The sequence below is a fragment of the Ceratotherium simum genome, chromosome X (assembly GCF_057802395.1).
Source record: "Ceratotherium simum simum isolate JZ-2026a chromosome X, ASM5780239v1, whole genome shotgun sequence".
Classification (NCBI taxonomy): Eukaryota; Metazoa; Chordata; class Mammalia; order Perissodactyla; family Rhinocerotidae; genus Ceratotherium; species Ceratotherium simum.
Window position 1 is genome coordinate 84,487,920 of NC_141940.1, and position 23,719 is coordinate 84,511,638.

At 40.0% G+C, this 23,719-nt stretch overlaps 1 protein-coding gene across 1 annotated transcript; it reads left to right on the forward strand.

Annotated features, from left to right (window-relative positions):
- Positions 1–21,587: 21,587 nt before the first annotated feature.
- MAGEH1 (MAGE family member H1) lies at positions 21,588–23,019 on the forward strand. Its single transcript, XM_004443898.3, has one exon. It carries the CDS (start codon positions 21,822–21,824, stop codon positions 22,479–22,481), a length of 660 nt encoding a protein of 219 aa, XP_004443955.1. The 5' UTR covers positions 21,588–21,821; the 3' UTR covers positions 22,482–23,019.
- Positions 23,020–23,719: the final 700 nt, after the last annotated feature.

The window sequence follows — 23,719 nt, forward strand, 5'->3', positions numbered from 1 at the left end:
TACCCTGCTAGATTGCAAAGGGTTTTAATTTGTAGTCTGCAACATTGCACCCAAGCAAGACTGTTATCTTGTCCTTAAAAGCCTTGAAACCTGGCATTGACTTGGCCTCCTTTTGGATGAAAGTCCTTTCAGGCATCCGTTTTCAGAATAGGGAGGTTTCATCCGTACTGAATATTTTATCTGGCAGGTAATTTTCCTCCACAATCAGCTTATCTAGAGTTTCCAAAAATTCTTCAGCTGCCTTCACATCAGCACGCACAGACTTACCACTCACTTTCACATTATGTAATGAATAACAATTCTTGAATTGTTTAAACCACCCAGAGCTAGCAATATATTCAACATTGTAGTTGGATCCAGCCTTTTCTTTCAACATTACAAACATATTTTTTGTTTTGGTCATGATTGTCATAGTGCTGAGAGGGATACGCTTCTGTATCTGGTCTTCAATCCAGGTCATTAGAAGTTTCTCATGTCTGATATAGGCCCTTCTCAAATTTTTGTGAGTCTCATTGCCTTGAATAAAACTGATCCTTTAACAGCTTCTGTCACTTTGTTCTTGTTCTTCAAGATTGTAGCTATGGTGGAATGGGACATGCCTGACTGGCAAGCAATAACCATCACTGATTTTCCACCTTTATAGTCCTTAATCACTTTTAATTTTACTTCCAGGTCACTAACTCAACATGGTTTTTACTGGCAACAGCAGCAGTGGATTTTTTACACTTAGAGACCATAATGAACAAAACAACATGAGATTAAATCAAGCACAAGAGAAAATGATGCAATCAAGAGATGTGGTAAATATGAGATGGATGAGGCTGCTGCCAGTATAACAAGCCATATTGTTTTACAGTTAACTTTTTTTTAATTATCAGAAAGAATACACTCTGAAATAATGATAGAAAGTATAGTATAGTAAATACATAAGCCAGTAACATGGCCATTTATTATTATTATCAAGTATTATGCACTGTACATAATTGAATATGCCATACCTTTATAAAACTGGCAGTGCAGTACGTTTGTTTACATCAGTATCACCAGAGACAGGAGGTAATGCATTGTGATATGATGTTATGATGGCTACAACATCACTAGGTGATAGAAAATATTCGGCTCTATTATCATCTTACAGGACTACCATCGTATATGTGGTCCTTCATTGACTGAACTGTCGTTATGCAGTGCATGACTGTAGATCTAACAGACACAAACAGAAGTATCTACTCAACAATAACAAAATAAACATTCTTCTCAAGTACACATGGGATATTTTCCAGCATAGAACCTATGTCAGACCACAAATTAAATCTCAAGAGATTTACAAAGATAGGTGTCATACAAAGTAGCTTTTCCAATCACAACAGGTTAAATTAGAAATCATTAACAGAAGAAAAACTGGAAAATTTTAAAAATTGTGGAAATTAAACACCCCACTCTTACACAATCTTTAGGTCAAAAAAATTATAAGAGAAATTAGAAAATACCTAGAAATGAATGAAAACGAAAACACAATACAACAAAGCTTATGGGACACAGCAAACGCGGCACTAAATGAGAACGTTATAGGTATAAATGCTTACATTAATAGAAAAGAACAATGGAGGATGTTGTAATGGGGGAGGATATGCATTTGTGGGGGCAGGCGGTAGATGGGAATTCTCTGTATCCTCCCCTCAATTTTTCTGTAAACCTAAAACTGCTGTAAAAAAATAGTCTTATTAAAAAAAGACAAAACAGCCCAAGGGGAAGGGAAGGGGGAAAGGCATGGATTTTGGAAAAAGTTTGGTGTGCAAATCTGTACCTCAAATACTCACTTACTCTGTAATCTTGAGCAAGTTACTTAAGCTCACTGAACCTTGGTTTCCTTATCCGTATGAATGAGCATAATAATATTTATCCTAATGAAGTAATTAAGAGAATTAAAGAAAATAACAGTGCAGTACCTTGACCCATAGCAGACGCTCAATAAATGGCTACCGTTATTAATGAAAAAAAAAAGAAGAATGACCTCAAATCAACAACACAGCTTTACAAATTAAGGAACCAGGAAGAGGAAAACAAACTCAAAGCTAGGAGAAGGTAGGAAATAAGAAAGATTAGAATAGAGATAATAAAAGAGATAATATAAAAACAATAGAGAAAATCAACAAAACCAAAAATTCATTCATTGAAAAGATTAACAAAATTGAGAGACTTTTAGCTACGTTGACTAAGAAAAAAAGAGAGAAGACTCACAAATTACTAAAATCAGGGATGAAAGTGGCAACATTATTACCAATTCTACAGAAATAAAAATGACTACAAGAGAGTAGCATGAACACCAACAAATTGGATAACCTAAATAAAATGGACAAATTTCTAGAAACACAAAACCCACCAAGACAAAATCATGAAGAAAGAGAAAATCTAATTAGATCCATAACTAGCAAGGAGATTGAATCAGAAATCAAAAAACTCCCAACAAAGAAAAGTCTTGGATCTGGCTTCACTCATGAAGTCTATCAAACATTTAAAGAACTAGCACCAATCATTCACAAACTCTTCCAAAAAGTTGAAGAGGAAGGGATACTTCTTAACACATTACCTGAGAATAGAATTACCTAATAAACAAAGCCAGACAAAAACAATACAAATGAAAAGGAAACTATGGACTAATATCCTTTATAAACATGGATGCAAAAGTCCTTGACAAAACACTAGCAAACAGAATTCAGGAGTACATTAAAAGGATTATAAACCATGACCAAGTGAGATTCATTCCTGGTATGCAAGATATATCAATAGATGTAAATCACCACATTAGCAGAACAAGGTAGAAAAAACACAATATCATCTTATTTGATGCAGAAAAAGCATGTGACAAAATTCAAAACCCGTTTGTGGTTAAAAAAAAAAAAACACTCAAGAAACCAGGAATAAAAGGAAACTCCCTCAACATAATAAAGGGCATACATGAAAAGGCCACATCTAACATCATACCCAATGATGCAAAACTGAAAACTTTTTCTCTAAGATCAGGAACAAGAAAAGGATGCCCACTTTTACCACTTCGATTCAAAACAGTGTTAGAAGTTCCAGCCAGAGTAATTATGAAAGGAAAAGAAATAAAAGACATTCATATTGGAAAGGAAAAAGTAAAATTATCTCTGTTCACAGATAATATGATCTCGTATGTAGAAAACCCTAAAGATTCCACAAAAATCTGTGAGAATTAATAAACAGTTCAGGAAAGCACCAGGATACGAAGTCAACACACAAAAATAAGTTGTGTTTATATACACTAAGAATGAACAATCCAAAAAGAAAATCGAGAAAACAATCCATTTACAACAGTAATAAAAAGAATGGAATACTTAGGAATGAATTTAAGTAAGGAAATGCACAATTAAAATTATAAAACATTGCCGAAAAAATTAAAGAAGACATAAATAAATGGAAAGACACCCTACGTTCATATATTGGAAGACAATATTGTTAAGATGTCGATACTACTGAAAGCAATCTACAGATTTAATGTAATCCCTATCAAAGTCCCAGCACAACATTTTTTTGCAAAAATAAAAAAATCTATCCTAAAATTCATATGGAATCTCAAGGGACACTGAATAGCAAAAATAATCTTGGAAAAGAAGAACAAAGTTGGAAGACTCACACTTGCTAATTTCAAAACTTACTACGAGACTACAGTAATCAAAACAGTGTGATACTGGCATAAAGACAGACATATAGACCAATAGAATAAAATAGAGAGCCCAGAAATAAGCCTTCATATATATCATCAAATTATTTTCAAAAATGGTTCCAAGATCATCACTGAGGGATAGGACAGCCTTTTCAACAAATGGTGCTAGGAAAACTGGATATCCACATGCAAAATACCAAAGTTGGACCCTTACCTAACATCATATACAAAAATTAACTCAAAGTGGGTCAAAGACTGAAACATGAAAAGCTAAAAGTATAAAATTATGAGAAGAAGACATAGGACAAAAGATTCATGACACTCAATTGGGCAGTGGTCTCTTGGATCTGACACCAGAGGCACAGACAACAAAAGCAAAAATAGATAAATCTCATCAAAATTAAAAACCTTTATGCACCAAATGATACTATCAATAGACTAAAAAGGTAATCCATGTAATGGGAAAAATATTTGCAAATCATATATCTGATAAGGGATTAATATCCAAAATATATAGAGAACCCCTAAAATTCAACAACAAAAAAGTCTGATTAAAAAAAAATAGGCAAAGGCTTGAATAGACATTTTTCCCAAGAAGATATGCAAATGGCCAATAAGCACATGAAACGATGCTCAACATCACTAATCGTTAGGGAAATGAAAATCAAAACCATGAGATACCACTCCGCACCTATTAGGATGGTTAAAAAAAAAAAAAAAAACACAGAAAAACAAACTTTGGAAAGATGTGGAAAAATTGGAACCCTCATGCACTGCTGATGGAAGTGTAAAATGGTGCAGCTGCTATGGAAAATAGTATGGCAGTTCCTCAAAAAAATTAAAAATAGAATTGCCATATGTTCCAGCAATTTTACTTCTGGGTATATACCCCCCAAAAATGAAAGCAGGGACACAAAGAGATATCTGCACACCCATTTTTATAGCAGAATTATTCACAATGGCCAAATGGTGGACACAACACAAATGTCCATTTTTGATGAATGAATGGATAAACAAAATGTGGTATATACGTATAACAGTATATTACTCAGACTTAAAAAGGAAGGAAATTCTGACACATACTACATCATGGATTCACCTTGAAGGCAATATGGTAAGTTAAGTAAGCCAGTCACAAAAGGACAAATACTGTATAAGTGCATTGTGTTCACCGCTAAAAGTCTAGTTTCCAGCTCTCACCATGCACATGTTCCCCTTTACTACTTTCACCCTCCCCCCAACCCCTTACCTCTGGTAACCACCAATCTGTTCTCTGTAACTATGTGTTTGTTTACCTTCCACATATGAGTGAAATCATACGGTATTTATCTTTCTCCATCTGACTCATTTTTCATTGAGATATGACTCACATACCATAGAATTCACCTTTTTAAAGTGTAAAATTAAATGATTTTTAGTGTTTTCAGAGAATCAAGCAACCATCACCACAAATCAACTTACAAACACTTCAATCCCCCCCAGAAGAAACACTGTGCCCATTAGCCATCCCCACCCCCGTTCTTCATAATAAGGTAATTTATTTCTGTATCCATGGATTTGCTTATTTTGGACATTTCATAAAAAAGGAATTATACAATATGTGTCCTTTGATGTCTGGCTTCTTTCACTTATCATAATGTTTTTAAGATTCATTCATGTTGTAGTATGTATCAGTACTTCATTCCTTTTATGGCTGAATAATACTCCTTGGTATGGATAGACCACATATTACGTATCCATTCATCACTTGATTGTCATCCATTCAGCATTTGGGTTGTTTTCACATTTCAGATATTGTGATTAATGGTACTATGAACATTTATGTACACATTTTTATGTAAACATATGTTTTGAATTCTCTTGGGTATATACCTAGGAGTGTAATTGCTTGGTCATATGGTAACTCTATGTTTAATTTTTTGAGGAACTTTCAAATTTTCCAAGCAGCTGCATTATTTTACATTCCCAAAATCAATGTATGAAGGTTCCAATTTCTCCACATCCTTGTGAACATTTGTTATTATCTGTCTTTTTTATTATAATTATCCTACTGGGTGGATGTGAAGCAGGATTTTATTATGATTTGAATTGCATTTCCCCCAATGACTAGTAATCTTGAACATCTATTCATTGTCTACTGGCCATTTGTATATCTTCTTTGGAGAAATGTCTATTCAAATCATGTACCCATTTTAAAAATGGGGTTATCTTTTTATTATTGACTTATAAGAGTTCTTCATATATTCTGGGTGCTAGACCCTTATCACATAATGCTTTTTCTGCATCAGTTGAGGTGATCATGTGTTTTTTGTCCTTTATTTCTATTAATATAATGTAACACATTGATTTTCATGTGATAAATTAACCTTGCATTTGTGAGTAACACCCCACTTGGTCTTGGTTTATAATTCTTTTACTATATTGCTAGATTTGGTTTGCTAGTATTTTGTTGAAGATTTTGTGTCTATACTCAAAAGGGATATTGGTCTGTTATTTTGTTTTCTTGTAAAGTCTTTATCTGCTTTCAGTATCAGAGTAATACTGGTCTTATACAATGAGTTTAGAAATTTTCCCTTCTATTCCTTTTTCTGAGAGACTTGGGGAAAAATTGATGTTATCCTTTAAGCTTTTCATAGAATTCACTAATGAAGCCATGTGGTCCTGGGCTTATCTTTGTGGAAAGGTTTTTTTAATGTCTAATTCAATCTTCACATGTCATAAGTTGATTCAGATTGTTTTATTTTTTATTGTCTCAATTTTGTTAATTTGTGCCTTTCTAGGACTTCTTCCACTTTTTCTAGTTTATCTAATTTGTTGACATACAATTGTTCATAGTATTCCTTTATTATTTTTTATTCCTTTTTATTTCTTTAAGGTTTGAAGTAATATCCCATCTTTCATTCCTGATTTGTAAGTTGAGTCCTCTCTTTTTTTCTCGGTAAGTTCTGCTAAATATTTGTCAATTTTGCTGATCTTTTTAAAAAACCAACTTTTGGTTCATTGGTTTTCTCTATTGTTTTTCAATCTCTATATCATTTATTTCCACTCTAATCTTTATTATTCTTTTCTACTTGTTTTGGGTTTAGTTTGCTCTTATTCTGTAGTTTATTAAGGAGGAAGGTTAGGCTACTGTTTTCAGGTATTTCTTCTTTTATAATGTGGGCATTTATAAGTATAAATTTCCCTCTAAGCAATGCTTTCATTGCATCTCGTAAGCTTTGGAATGCTGTTTTTTCATTTTCATTAATATTAAAGTATTTTCTAATTTTCCTTGTGATTTCTTTTTGACCCATTGGTTACTTAGGATTTTATTGTTTAATTTCCATATATTTCTGAATTTCCCAAACTCATTTCTGTTATTGATTTCTAATTTCATTCTATTGTCATCAGAGATCATATTTTGTATGATTTTAATCCTTTTAAATTTATTGAGAGTTTTTTATTTAATCAATCCTGGAGAATGTTCCATGTGCGCTTGACAAGAGTGTGTATTCTGTTGTTCTTGGATAGCTTGTTCTATACATGTGTGTTAGGTCTTGTTGATTTACAGTGTTGTTCAAGTCTTCTCTTTCCTTGTTGATCTTCTGTCTGGTTATTCTATCCAGTATTCCAAGTGGAATATTGAAGTCTTGAAGTACAATTTTTGAATTATCTATTTTTCCCTTCAATTCTGTCAGTTTTTTGCTTCATATGTTTTCAGGCTGTGTTGTTAAATGCATTTATGTTTATAATTGTTATATCTTCATGAAAGATTGACTCTTTTATCAGTATAAAATATCCATCTGTTTCTATTAAGAATTTTTGTCTTTAAGTCTATTATGTTTGGTATTAGTAAAGCTGCTCCAGTCCTCTTTTGGTTATTGTTGCATGTCATATCTTTTTCCATCCTATTACTTTTAGCCTATTCATGTTTTTGGATCTAAAGTTTTTCTCTTGTGGACAGCATATAGTTAGATCATATTTTTCCAAGACAATTATCACAATTTCTGCCTTTTAATTGGTGTTCGATTTACTGTTTAATCAAGGCACATTTACAGACATCACCAAAATGGCAATGTAGAAGAACACAGACTTCTTCCCTTCCCAAAGATCAACAATTAGACAGCTATCTATGAACAAAAACAGCCATGGGAGAGCTCTGGAGTCCACTTAAGAAACTTTAGGCACATAGTATAACAAAAAACATGAGAATAACTGAACAAGAAAAAAAGGAAGACAGCTTCATTTTGCCTGTGTCATCTCACCTCACAAGCCTGCATTGCTCAGTGCCAAGAGGAAACTTCTCAGTCAGAAAGAGTTTCCTTTGCCAGGAAAGAAGAGCAGAGCAGGGTGAGTGACCAACTTCCACAGCTTTTCAGGGCACCACACTAAAGTCCCGCTTCAGTTTCACCCCACCTAGACCTGAAAAATTGAGATGTATAGAGACAGCGAGGAACAAAGAAGAAACGTTGGAACTACCAGAAGCAGCCACACAGTGGGAGTAATTGCAGTTCACAGTGACCTGCTCTGCAGAAAAACCCAGCAAATTTCACCACTGAAGAGACTAACAGTGAGCATAGCTGCCAGGAACCTCCTGCAGATTTTACCAGCATTTGCCCCATAGCATTTAACAGCATTTGTGAATTCCCATTTGCAGCTAGCTGAGTCCTTCCCCAGCACCCCCACCCACCCCCACTTGAACCATCTTGAACTATGCCATACTGGCAGCCAGCCCAGGCCTCTACAGCTGCGCCAGCACAAAATTGCCAGCCTAGACCCCCTTGGCTGACTTCACTGCCATAGGCCCACTTGAGGCTAGCCCCTCCAGTGGCGCACTTGCACGCCAACATCCTGACACCCATCACCATCTTCCACTGTACTGTGCTCGCCTTGCAGAGGGGAGGAACTATGCTTCCATAGGAGAGCACACCAACAGCCAGGGCTCCCCCACAGCTGCCAGTGAGCACATAGTTGGTCCTGGCCTTTGCTGCATGCCCTGACCTCACCACTACATGTGACTCTGCAACCAGCACCTGCCACGACACAGGCACCTGCAGCTGGCCACCAAAGCTGAGAATGTGCAAACTACAAGCTCTAGCCACCACCGCTACCTGCCCTGATCCCTAGCTGCCAGACCTAAAGGTGCCACTGAGGACTCCAACATGCCTTGCAGCCACTGCAGACCTCCTACAGTGCTTGTTGAGGAACACACAGTCGTCAAAGCTGTGAACCCCAGCAGCTTGAGCAGAAGAGACATCACACACCACTGGGCCCAGTGCAACCACACACCCCTGCTCTTGGTGCCCTGCACAACTAGACTCGGGGCCACAGCAAGCTCCAGCATGACCCCAAATGCAAATTAAAGTCTTCCCTTACTGAAATCAGTCCATAAGTTCTAGAAGAGAAGACTGCTTTTTAAAATGTGCGGATATCTATGCAAGGCTACAGGGATCACGAAGAATCAGGGAAACATGACTTCACCAAAGAAATACAGTACATGTCCATTAACCGGCCCCAAAGAAATGGAGATTCAGCAGTGGTCTAACAAATAATTCAAAATAATTGTTCTAAAGACATCAAAACCAATGCAATGTTGCAAAAGCAGTTCTAAGAGATAAATTTATAGTGATACATCTACAGTAAGAAAAAAGAAACATGTTAAATAAACAACCTAACTTTACACCTCAAGGAACTAGAAAAAAAAGAACAAACTAAGCCCAAAGTTATCAGAAAGAAGGAAATAACAAAGATCAGAGTGGAAACAAAGGAAATAGAGACCAGAAAAACAATACAAAAAATCAACGAAACTAAGAGCTGTTTTTGAAAAGATATACAAAGTTGACAACCTTTAGAGAGACTAAGAAAAAAAGAGAGAACACTCAAATAAACAAAGTCAGAAATGAAAGAGGAGACATTACAGCTGGTAATACAGAAACACAAAGGATCATAAGAGGCTACTATGAACAATTATACACCAAAAAATTGGATAATCCAGAAGAAACGGATAAATTTCTAGAAACACAATCTACCAAGACTGAATGATGAAGAAATAACAAATATGAACAGACCAATAACAAGTAAGGAGATTGAATCAGTAACCAAAAGCCTCACAACAAAGAAAAGACTAGGACCAGATGCCTTCACTGGTGAATTTTACCAAACATTTAAAGAAGAATTAATTCCAATTCTTCTCAAACTCTTCCAAAAAATTGAAGAAGAGGGAAGAACATTTCCAAACTTATTTCACAAGGCTAGCATTACCCTGATACCAAAGCCAGACAAGGACACTACAAAAAAGAAAACTACAGACCAATATCCCTGATGAATATAGCTGCAAAAATTCTCAACAAAATATTAGCAAAACAAATTCTATAGCACATTAAAAGGATGATACACCAAGAATAAGCGGGATTTATACTTGGCAGGCAAGTATTGTTCAATATACACAAATCACTAAATGTGATAAATCACATTAATAGAATGAAAGATAAAAATCATATGATCATCTCAGTATATGCAGAAAAAAAATGACAAAATACAACATCCTTTCATGATAAAAATGCTTAACAAATTGGATATAGAAGAAATATATCTCAATATAATAAAGGCCATATATGACAAGCCCACAGCTAACATGGTACTCAGCAGTGAAAGGTTGAAAGCTTTTCCTCTAAGATTAGGAATAATACAAGGGTGCCAACTCTCACCACTCCTTTTCATCATAATACTGGAAGTCCTAGCAAGAGCAATCATGCAAGAAAAAGAAATAAAAGTCATCCAGGTCAGAAGGGAAGAAGTAAAATTGTCTTATTTGCAGATGATATAATCTTATATACAGAAAACCTTGAAGACTCCATCGAAAAACTGTTGGAACTAATTAACAAATTCAGTAAAGTTGCAGGATACAAAATCAACATACAGAAATCAGTTGCATTTCTACATACTACCAACGAAACATCTGAAAAATAGATAAAGAAAACTATCCCATTCAGAATAGTGTCAGAAACAACAAAACACTTAGGAATAAATTTAATCAAGGAAGTGAAAGATCTGTACAATGAAAATTACAAGACCTTGATGAAAGAAATTATAGAAGTAACAAACAAATGGAACGATATCCCGTGTTCATGGATTGAAAGAATTAATATTGCTAAAAGGCCCATACCACCCAAGGCAACTATAGATTCAATGCAATCTCTATGAATATTTCAATGGCATTTTTCACATAGATAGAAAAAATAATCCTAAAATTTGTATGGAACCACAAAAGATCCGAATAGCCAAAGCAATCCTGAGAAACAACAAAACTAGAGGCATCATACTTCTGATTTCAAACTATATTATGAAACTATAGTAATTAAAACAGTATGATACTGGCATAAAAATAGACACATATATGAATGGAACAAAATAGAGAGCCTAGAAATAAACTCCCCACATATATGGTCAACTAATATTTGACAAGGGCGCCAAGAACACTCAATGGGGAAAGGATAGTCTCTTCAACAAATGGTGCTGAGAAAACTGGATAATCACCTACAGAAAAATTAAATCTGACCTCTATCTCATACCACTCAAAAATTAGCTTGAAACGGATTAAAAACTTAAACATAAGACCTGATAATGTAAAGCTTCTAGAAGAAAACATAGGGAAGAAGCTGCTCAACATTGATCTGGGCAATGATTTTTTTTGATATGACACCAAAAGCATAAGCAACAAAAGCAAAAATCAACAAGTGGGGACTACATCACATGAGAAAGCTTCTGCATATCAAAATAAACAATCAACACAATAAAAAGGCAAGCTACGGAATGGAAGAAAATATTTAAAAATCCATATACTTGATCAGAGGTTAATATCCAAAATATATAAAGAACTCATACAACTCAGTAGCAAAAATACAAACAATCCAATAAAAAATAGGCAGGGGATATAAATAGACATTTTTCCAAAGAAGACACCCAAATGGCCAACAAATACATGAAAATATGTTCAATATCACGAATCATCAGGGAAATGCAAATTGAAACCACAATGAGATATTACCTTACACCTGTTAGAATGGTTATCATCAGAAAGACAAGAGATAACAAGTGTTGGTCAGGAAGTAGAGATAAAGGAACCCTTGTACACTGTTGGTGGGAACATAATTTTGTTCAGTCACTATGGAAAACAGTATGGAGGTACCTCAAAAAATTAAAACTAGAACTACCATATGATCCAACAATTCCTCTTCTGGGTGTATATCCAAAGGAAATGAAAACAGGATAGTGAAGAGATATGTGCACTCCCATGTTCATTGCAGCATTATTCACAATGATCAAGATATGGAAACAACCTAAGTGTCTATTAATGAAAGAATGGATAAGGAAGTTGTGTAATACATATACAATGGAATTTTATTCAGCCGTGAGAAAGAACGAAATTCTGCCATTTGTGACAACATGGGTGGACCTTGAGGGCATTATGCTATGTGAAATAAATCAGACAGAGAAAGACAAATACTATATAATATCACTTACATGTGGAATCTAAAAAAGCCAAACTTGTAAAAACAGAGAGTAGAATGGTGGTTACCAGAGGCTGGGTGGTGGAGAAATTGGGGATGTATTGTTTAAGGGTGCAAACTTGGAACTAGTAGATAAATAAGTTCTAGAAATCTAACATACAGCATAGCAGTTATAATCAATAATACTGTATTATAAATTTCAAAGTTGCTGAGAGACTAGATCTTAATAGTTCCCACCACAAAAAACTAATTAACATGATAGAGGTGTTATCTAATGCTACAGTGGTAATCATATTGCAATACACACACGTACCAAATCAAATATGTTGTACACCTTAATTTTACACAGTTAGATGTCCATTATATTTCAATTTAAAAAATGAAACCACGAAAGATGTAACTCAGAGATTGAAAAGAGAACACAACAGAGCACAGTTGACATGAATGCATGGAGGAAAAAATATATTATCAAGTGTTGAAACACCTAACAAGCCAGCTACACAAGCTAGCATCACCTATTGCCTGCCTTGGTAGACAAAAGTTCTGTCCACCAAATATTTCAGACTCTCCTGCATCCTGAACCTGGTAGAATAATACATCAGTAGCGCTTATAGTTAAAGGATGGCCACACAGACTGAATTCCAATGAAACGTGAACTAGTAAAGGTTCTCTCAGCATAGGACGCTGAGTGAGAACAGTGTGGAAAACAGCCTTCTTCCTGCCAAAAGTGAACATATAACATGAGTAAAAAACACCTGTTCATTGTTTAAGGACACTGAGATTTGACAGGTGTTTGTTATAACAGCAAAACCTAGCTCATCCTGATATACTTGAAACACGGCAAAAAAGCTCCTAACTGATACTCTGTCTAATGATTACGCACCCCTTAATCCAAACAGTTCTGAACTTGATGAACACAGAAATATTTCTGAGTCAGATATGATTCATTCACCTGTTTAAAATGCCACAACTTTAAATTCTTGACCCTTGTTTAAAAGACCCCTGATTTCTTTGTACTCCTCTTTGTGCAGTGCATACTATTCAATTGCCTACCCAATGCCTTTCTTCTATGGGTGCTGAGGTAAGGGCAACAAGTTGGCTCTGTGCCTTCATATCACCCATCAAGGAATATCTCTTCTAAAACAATTTTTTGAGCTCCTGCCCAAGGTCACTAGGGAGTAGGAGTGCACAAGCTTCATATGCGCAAAACTGTCCTCTTCATACTGAGGTGAGAATATATTGTAACTAGGGAGGGGAACTCTTTTTATAGCTTGCATGCTATTAAGGAGACTATGAGTCATGAAGCATTAACTGCTGGCAACTGTGGAGGAGGTGAAGATGGCCCGTAGATAAGACCCAGTCTCAGAGCCATCCAAGATTCTGAGTGCTCTGGGGTGAGGGAGGAGGTTACCCTCACCTGGGATTCCCTCAGTTGCTTTGTAACACCTTCCAGTGCTGCACACAAGCAGTCCTTGCTCCTTCAGTCTGTTCCCACACCTCAGTCCTAGTTTTCTGATAAGGGCTTGGGCTATAATATCGAACAAACCCGGGTTTGAATCCAAGCCCCACAACTTGACGTTGAGCAAGTTGTATACTCCTGTTGTGTCTAGCATGCCTCATCTGCAGAATTATGGGAATGATGTAACTACCTTGTAGGGTTACTGTGGCGATTAAGTGAGATAATGTATGCAAAATGCCTGGCACAGAGAAGCTGCTCAAGAAGTGGTCACCATCATTATAGATACCCTACTCCCATTCCTCTTCTGTTTCCATGCTTCTTACCTATGTAAGGAACCTATGAGTCAGGCTTCCACATCCACAAGATGGAAATGAGAGTGCTCACTCTTCAGGAAAGTTGTGAGAATTAAATGAGATAATGTACGCCAAGTCCTGACCAGACAGGTGCTGAGTGGATGTTTTAACCGAGAGGGATCAACGTCAGAAACTCCACACAGAGCCAGAAGCAAGCAGAGAGGTGAGCAAGTAAATGCTGGTGCACGCGTGAATAGGTGGATACCTATATGCCTATGTGCACACAGGCATGCACATGCACCGAGGCGCTGAGTTCACAGGGTCTCCTCCCTGCCTGGTTGGGAAAAGCTCAGGACCTAGGCGAACCTGGGTCTGAATGTCAAGCACACTATGGCTCCAGCTGAGAGATGCTGAAGAAGAAAGATAGATTGCTTCACTTCAACGTTCACTCATTCATTCAATCTATCAGGTCTCACTTTTGGAGGACTTTCTATGGGCAGCCAGGCCCCACTGAGCTAGCAAAGAGCCTGATGCAACACCTAAAGAGTATAGTCTGGTGGTGGACAATGAGTGGGGCCCCCCTCAGGAGAAAGTTCTTATGTCCACATGCAAGGTGCAGTTGGATGAGGAGAGGCTGGAGGTGGGGGTAAAGCCAGGAAAGAGCCCGCTGCATAAATCTAGACAGGAAACCCTGTAAGTCAGGGTGGTGGTAATGGGAACAGCATCACTAATGACTCAGAGGGGAAAAGAACAATGCCTGTGGTATCAGGGGAAGTGGGTCAAAAAACCTGGCTCCACCACGTCAGGGATTTGGAATCAGGCCAGTTACTGTGCCAGTCACAGCCTCAGATGCCTTGTATCTACCTTGGGCATCCCAGTGAGAGCAACCACCTAGAGATAATGCACATTAAGAATGGAAGAAGGAAGTTACTTATTATTGATATCATGAACACTAAGAGGCTGGGTCTAAGGTAAATGTTGAGGAAAGAAATGCAACAATTGTTAATTGGCTAAGAATAAGTGACATTTCAGTTAACAGCTGGGGGAACTTTAACATGCTTGCATACTTATTTTATTTTCGTGAGGCAGATATCCCACCTCCCCTTCAGCGTCATTCCTACCTGTAAACAGAAAGGACGGACTAGGATTCCCAATGGAAAAAGGTTTGGGCATGTCCAGGAGTAGCCAAGGAGGGACCCTAAAGCCTACCAGTGGTATGCACCTAGGGTCCACAAGAGCACAGGGGCTGATTTCATGGATGTAATATTTGGCACCTTTTGTTCATATTACCTCTGATGTCACTGGAGGCGAGTCAGCACCCTGAAGACCCCTGGGAACCTCAGGGTGAAGTTTAGGAAGTGCCATCACTCCTGTGATGGTGCAGAGTTGGCTAATGGGCTCACTTTGGGGTTTGGGGCGGATTTATGATTCTGAGAAGAGTCTGTGGGAAACCCAGTATGGGATTACCCTTGCTTAAAGCGAGAATATCCTTCAAGACACAAATGCCATGGACAATATCCAGTCTTCCCACAATTCTGAGGGCAGGCTGCACCTTGCTTTATTCTGTGACTAGTGTGCTGGGAGAGGCTGAGCATTAGCAGGGCTTCTGCAGGCATCTGAAGTCCAATGATCCTGCAGAGAGTGGACCAAACAAAGGGCCCCTCCAGAAGGCCAAGGCATCCAAGAGAAAAGCAAGGTGGCCAACCTGCCCCTCCTCCTGTATCCCTGATCTCATCACCTACCCAAGCCAGAACCTTGGGAGGCCCACTTAACCTGTTTTTTCTCCTCACTGCCCAGATCCAAGCATTCCCCAAGGCTTGTTGATTCTGTCTTCTAATTAGCTCTGATATTCATTCCCTTCTCTCCATCGTCACTGCCATCACTCTATTTCAGGCCACCACTATCATCAGCCTAGATGAGGGCAACAGCCTCTAATCAGGTCTTCCACCCAACCCTCTCCCCTCCCCCACAGTCCATTCTCCACACTGCAGCCAAAGAGGCTTTGCTAAACCACTAATATGACCTTATCAGTCCCTGCTGGAAACCATTCAGTGGCATCGAATTCAGTGGCTTTGGGATGATGTTCAACCAGCCTCACATATAATAGAATCATTTAATCAGGCAAGCCTTTGCTTCCTGTTTAAGATGCAGGAAAAAGTCATAAATCACCTTAATTTCAACTGAAATTGAAATTTAAGTTGATAATTGATGATATAAAAATTTTAAATCATCCGTCAAACACCCTGAACACAAACTTGGCTCTCATACTCAACTGGTTATATTGCTCATCAAAAAAAAAAATCCTAGTAAACTAACGATTCACCTTTCATTGCAGCATTGTTCGTAGAAGGGGAAATAATTTGGGAATACAGTGTACCCGGCCAATAGATGGATGCCTGAAGAGATTATGGCAAAACCACTGCAAGGAACATCATTCAACCATTATAATGAAAGAATTAGAGGCATGAGTTGAGGATATTTTATTTTTGATTAGGAAAAACAATGATGTGGAGATTGTGTATAGAATGATTCAATTTTTATAAATGAAACAAAGCAGAAATCCATGTGTTCTATCTAAATACATCCGTGCAGACATACTCAGTAACTCTAATCCTAGATGGTGATCCTAGAGATCCATGCACATGTTCTCAGGGGACAGGTACAAAAATACTAATAAGAGCATTATTTGCTCTGGAAAAATGGAGACTGCAGAAGTCCAGATCATCAGGAGAAAGATAAATTGCAAATACTGAAAGAAATAGTATACGCAAATTAAAATGAATTAGAACTACATTTGTCAACTTGGATAAACATCAAAAATTTCTATATAATGTGTATGGACACAGAAATAGGTAGCGAATATATACAACTCTTCATGGATATGATACTTGCTGAATTCATGATAGCAGACCCCACTGAGGAAGGAGAGAGTGGAGTGAGTCTGGGAAGAGGTAAACAGAGGTTTTTACCATATCTGTACTGTAAAGGATAGGCTGAGTTAGGGCCTAATTTTTAAATTTGAGACAGTGGGGTGTTGGTTACGCAGCTGTTTGTAATATTAATCTTTATTCTTGTCCCTATGTTTGAGATTAATGAGCAGTAAAAGTACTTCATCCTAAAACCCAGCAAACAAATCTCAAAAGTAGTCACATGACTTTTGTTTCATTGCGGTAAGAGTGCACATGCTATAGACTTCCTTGCAAGACGCTAATTCTTGGAAATTGTAAAATAAGTCCATATCTGCCCTGTGAAATGACTCAGAGGAATCATCAGTAGGCTAGAAATAGTGAATGATGAGTCCCTGAATAAGGGACAGCAGATGGGGTCAGTCTCATTTGTTCAAGTAAGCCATGGCCCAGAATTTGTGCAAAGGTTGTTGCAAATGCAGGGACTGGCCCAAGAGTGCTCTATGCTCTGGGGAGGTGCTTGCTGGAATCAGAACAGGGCCCACAGGCAACCGAAAGGTGATTAGTTAGTGTACCGCAACATGAGGAGTGTGGACTGACCCCTGCATTTTCCTCCCTATCCCACCCCCGGCACTTACCACCAGGTGGTGGCTATGGCAATACCTGCCCAAGTGAGAGTAATGCCTATGGAAACGGGCATACAGCCATGACAGTGCCTGGGATAGGTGGGTTAGTAGACAACCCCAGAGAAGAACAGGGTACATCAAACCCGCAAGAATTGCTGCCAAGGTATCCAGCCCAGTCTCATATTCCATCCCAGCCCTCCCAGAGCTTTCACTGAAAATATGGCAATAATATAAATTCACCTCAACAGTAATCATGGCTCTTATTCATTAGGCACTCCCCATGAATGAGACACACATATGCCTTGTGTATTAGTTTCCTTTTGCTGATGTAACAAATTACCACAAATTTAGTGCCTTAAGGTAACCAAATTTATTATTTTACAGTTCTGGAGGTCAGAAGTCTAAAATGTGTCTGCAGGTTTGCGTCCCTTCTGGAGGCTCTAGGGGAGAAACTTTTTCTTTGTCTTTTCCAGCTTCTAGTGGCCCCCTACATTCCTTGGCCCTTCCTGCATCTACAAAGCCAGCAGTGTGGTATCTTCTTTCCTCTTTGATCTCTGCTTCTGTCCTTAGATTTTTCACTGACTCTAACTCTACTGCTTCCCTCCTATAAAAATTCTTGTGTTTAGGGGCCGGCCCGGTGGCGCAAGCAGTTAAGTGCGCGCGCTCCGCTGCGGCGGCCCGGGGTTCGCTGGTTCGGATCCCGGGCGCGCACCGACGCACTGCTTGGCAAGCCATGCTGTGGCGGCGTCCCATATAAAGTGGAGGAAGATGGGCACAGATGTTAGCCCAGGGCCGTCTTCCTCAGCAAAAAAAGAGGAGGATTGGCGGATGTTAGCACAGGTCTGATCTCCTCACAAAAAAAAAAAAAAAAAAAAAAAAATTCTTGTGTTTACCTTGGGCCTGCCCAGATAATCCAGGATAATCTCCGCATCTAAAGATCCCTAAGTTAATCACATCTGCCAAGTTCCCTTTTGCCATCTAAGGTAACATATCCACAGGCGATAGGGATCTGGGGATAGGGATGTGGACATCTTCGGGGTCTGGGGGAAATTTTTCAGCCTACCTCATCTTGCATGAGGTATTTCCCTTTAATCTTCACACCACCACTGATATACCCGTTCACAGATGAAGAAACTGGGGCTTAGAAAGGTTAAGTGACATGCTGGACTTGGCACAGCTTGGAAGGGGCAGAGCGAACCATGGAAAACCTGGTAAGGTGAGTAAGGATCCCTGACTTGCTCTTCCCCACATCTGTCCCTTTTCTCATCTCTTTCCCTTCTGCTCCTATCCCAAGGGAGCAAGCACACTCCCTTCCATGTTAAGCCTCCTTGCATCACCAAACGTGCACTGAACTGGAGCAGCTGTGAGGTATGTGATGGCAGAAGCCAGGGCTTAGAAATCTGAAGATGCGAGCCTAACTGTTGACATTCACCAGCAGTGCTATGATCTTGGGCAAAATTGTTAATCTCTCTCTAGCTTCACTGGTAACCAAAGGTTGTTGTAAAGATTCCAGTCTGGAGGTAGTTTAGGCACATAGCCTACCACAACAATGTTGGTTTCCCTCCTCTCTTTTTTCTCCTAGGGCCCTCACAAGCCAGTTGCCCTTCCTTTGTCATGTACTATTTACTCCAAATAGACCTAGGGTCCGCAATGTTCCAAGGCATGGTTTGATGATTTTCTCCTGTTAACCCCACATTAAATACAACGTGTTTACTGACTAATGACCTCTGTGGCCTGTCTTACATAAATGTGATCTCTGTTAAGCTTTTGGGAACACTGAGAGTAGCTCAGAACCTAAACCCTGTTCCTGATTACTCCTCCTTTGAGGAAACTGGTCGGAAGCCACAGCCCTAGGCTGTACACTGTTAAAGGATAAGCTCTGATCTACTCGGGGTGCTATGCAGAGCTGCCTTGGCCTTGTTGTGAAGCGGAGCAAAGGTTCGCTCAGATGAAGGCAGTGTCAGGGAAATGGCACCCCCTCCTCAATCAGCTGGTTGGTGGACAGAAGGCAATGTAGCAACAAGCATGCACTGCCCCAAGTTGGTTTATGGCTAGGCTTCCCCAACAGGAGGCCTTGGTAGGCTCTGGGTATAAAGAAAATTTCAGTTAGAAAGTGACCGTTGGGAAGAGAATTAGTTTGCTGGGCTACATTCCCATAAAATCCCATCAGAATGGAGAAGATTCACAAACAGCAAACACAAAACAAACATCAAACGGCAAAGCAACTGAACTCAGAAGAACCTGCTGTAACCCAGGGTCGCTGGTATGTGCTGTTAGATTTCCAGAGAGCCTCACAACAAGTTGGCAGACAAGGCTGGAGAGATTAGCCTGTTCTGTTCGTTCTGTTTGTCCTGGACAAATCACAGGACACAGATGTTAGGTAAGCTCATCAAGGTCAAAGTGTTTGTAAGTGACACGGGCTGGGCCGGAACTCATGTTCCCAGGTCTGAGTTCAATGCTTGTTTCTCTACACCAGGCATCCTCTGTCTACCCATGTACAGAGGACGGGCCTTGTTGGGTGCAATTCAGCTGGCAATTCTGCTTTCCGAATGGGACACATTGCCCCACCCTAGAACTTATTCACCAGGCATAGCCATATCCTATTTCACAAACTCTACCAAGGGCTGGGAGGCATCAAGGGGCCGGACAGGGACCCTTTCCTCAGTGGGATTACAATCTGAGGTCTTGTCAAGTAAGCATTTAATCTCTTCCAGCCAAACAGGTATGAAGTATTCACTTGCTTTTAAAAAGTTCTGGTGAAAACGCGCAAAATCTTTTCCATCATATATTCCTTCAACGTGCATTTATCAAATGCCACTCTCACACACCGCTTGAAACGCCTTGAGAGGCAAAAGCTGTGCTTCCTCTGTGATAAGCACTTTTCATTTATTATCGCATTTAATTCTCACAACCCTATGAGGCCAGTACTTTAATTAACACCACTTTATAGATGAGGAAACGCAGGCTCAGAGAGGTGAAGTGACTCGTGCAAAATAGTATCTTTGGACTGACATAAGAAAGATGCAGAGTGCTTGCTATAGAGACTCTTCCCTCAAGGGAGCAAAAATTGACTCATTACCCTTTTGGGAAGATCGAGACAAGCTTCAGGGAGGAAAGGGTCTGTGAGCAGGCAGGTGGAAATTAGTTGGAGATGAGAGGAAAGGCAATTCAGGCAGAGGAAACAGTGAGCAAAGACCCAGAGTGGATAAAGTTCAGAGTATGTTCCAAATTACATTCGGATCACCGCATGTACGAAAGAAGCAAAATAAATTAGGTATTCAGGTAGACTGGAGCCTAGAAACCTGGGAGCCAACCTGCACTCCACCACCCTCTCCCCATTCCCCACTTCCACTCAATCAGTTTCTAAAGCCTGTCAATGATCACCCTTAAAACGCCTTTCTGCCTCTCCATCCCCATGGCAACCACCTTAAGGCTCACTTTCATTCCCTCTTGCTTCTTATTCTAATTGCTTCCTAAGCGACCTGCTAGACAGTAGTCTGCTCCTCTGTGAGGCTGTACAAATACAAGTGTGATGCAGTCAGTGCCCTGCTTAATAATCTCGTGATTATATAACGTTTTAAAGGCCCTGCAACCTCTTGCACACTGTTCGCTTTTGCAGTCCCATCTCCTCTCATCACCCAGCACTTCAGCCATAGCCATCTTATCTGGGTCCCAGATAGGCCCACGAATTAATTGGTATACACATAAACTCCTTCTGATAACAGGGCGAGTGATGAATGCGCTGTGTAGGCCAAGACAGGAATGGAGAGCTGGGGCTAGCTGATTCCTTCCAAGAATACACTCCCTCCCCCCAACCACGCACACACACACACACACACACCCAGCCCGCCTTCGGTGGGAATTGATTAGAGACACACTGCTTCCCAAAGCCCTTGGGCCTATCTTGTACTAGACTGAAAAATACAGGAATCCTATGGTATTCATCTCTCCTCTGCATACCCCTGTCCTGGCCAACCTCTAGCCCTCATTTCTGCCCTAGTCCCACCCCTGCCGCGGCCTGCCGCTTTTCCTATCTGACAGTGGAAGTCTGGGTGAAGGAACCGCCCACTTCCTCTTTGGAGTTAGGCCAGTGCGTGGCAGCAGAGGCGGAGTCAATTCTGCCCAGCATTCTCCTGCGCTTGCAGCTGGGGTGGATGCAGGGGGCTGTTGCTCACGCAAGCAGGCTGGCATCCGAGTGAGCTTTGTCGCTGACAACGTGTGGCTTCTTGCTACAAAGACTCTATTGACACTGGTGGCTTCAGCGGCGGCCACTTTTTAAGGCAAAGATAGTTGCTTTTTGCAGAGGTTACAGGCGTCCTTCCCTAGAACTGCTGTAGGCTCGGTGCCCCTAACAGGAGATATGCCGCGGGGACGCAAGAGTCGGCGCCGCCGTAACGCAAGGGCCGCAGAAGAGAACCGCAACAGTCGTAAGATCCGGGCCTCAGAAGCCTCCGAGACCCCAATGGCGGCCTCTGTTGTCCCAAGCACCCCGGAGGACAGCCTGAGCGGCCCGGAGGCAGCCCGGAACACTCCGGAAGAGGCCTCCACTACCCCTGCGGAAGCCTCGAGCACCGCTCAAGCACAAAAGCCTTCGGTAGCCCGGAGCAATTTTCAAGGCGCCAGGAAAAGTCTCCTGATGTCCATATTAGCACTCATCTTCTTCATGGGCAACAGCGCCAAGGAGGCCCTGGTCTGGAAAGTGCTAGGGAAGTTGGGGATGCAGCCTGGCCGGCAGCACAGCATCTTTGGAGATCCAAAGAAGGTCGTCACAGAAGAGTTTGTGCGCAGAGGGTACTTGATTTATAAGCCTGTGCCCTGTAGCCGCCCCGTGGAGTATGAGTTCTTCTGGGGACCTCGAGCACACGTGGAATCTAGCAAGCTGAAAGTCATGCATTTTGTGGCAAGGGTGCGTAACCGATGCTCCAAGGACTGGCCATGTAATTATGATTGGGATTCGGATGATGATGCAGAAGTTGAGGCTATCCTCAATTCAGGTGCTAGGGGTTACTCCGCCCCTTAGGGAAATATGGGGCAGACCCTTGAGAGGGGTTGGAAAGAGCATCAAAGGTACCCCAAAGAGTAGATTACCTGGGTCCTGAATTGAATATGATGGGGAAGGGGGGCACTGTATTTAGTATTTGTGATCAGTGCTAATTGTTTAAACTACGAAAGAGAGGGTTTGCTTTGGATATTGTAAAATTTTATTCATTTTAATACAGTGTTGATTTAGGTCACGATATATTTAAAAACATGAGTGAATAAAACCTGTTTCTTTTTTTCTGCCATTGAGATTTAGTATAACAGTTTTGCTAACATTTTAAAATGAGGTCTTTCCACCATATTCTGTGGTCAGGTACATATTTTATATCATTGAAATAGGCTGTTCTTTGAAAGTTTGAAATAACCAGCAAAATGTGAGAGAAGGATGGGAGAATTCTTTTATGTGTGACCTTCCTGAAAACCTTTGTGTCTGCTGTTGTGTAAAGAAGACTGACAACTACCATGATTTTGCTTAGCTACCGCAAAACATAGAAAAAATAAAAGTGTCATGACAAGGACACCTTGTTCATTTATTGACCACCGGTTATGTGTGAGGCACAAGTCTAGGTTTGGAGGATACTCCTTAGCACAAAACCCTCAGTTCTAAAGAATGTTCTAGATTACGTAGGAGAGACAAATATGTAAACTGGCAGTTTAAGTGCTGTAATAGGGAGTGAGCATGGGGCGCTAAGAAAAGGTACAAAAGCTTATGTGACCTGTCTTGGGGGGTGGGACAGGAAAGAGGACATCATAGGGTGCTATGAAAACCCAAGAGATGCTTAAATAAGCTTGGGGGACTTGAAAGGGGCATCAGAACATACTATGAAAATGTTTTATATTAGGTACTTTTTGGATACTTAACCCAGCTTGGGGGAGGGGGCATTGGCAAAGGGAAGGGAACATCATAGAGTGCTGTGAAAATAGAAAATACATGTAAATCAGCTTGAGGTGAGGGCAGAGGAGAGAGGAATGGTTGCAGGAAAAAGGACATTGTGGGGGTACTACGGAAATTAAAAAGATGGGACTGTCAGAAAATTCTTGGTGAGATGACAATTTGGCGTCTGAAAATAATATTGGAGATGGGGAAGGGAGTAAATATGGAGGCACTAAAGGCAGCATGGACATTAGAGAAAAAACAGAATCTTCACTGAACTATTAAGGTTCTGTCTAGGGGAAAGTGGAGAAAAAGAAATGAGTTGGGGAAGAGGTGAGCAGGGG

Coding starts and splice junctions, on each gene's coding strand:
- MAGEH1 (XM_004443898.3), top strand. CDS start 21,822: ATGCCGCGGGGACGCAAGAGTCGGCGCCGCCGTAACGCAAGGGCCGCA.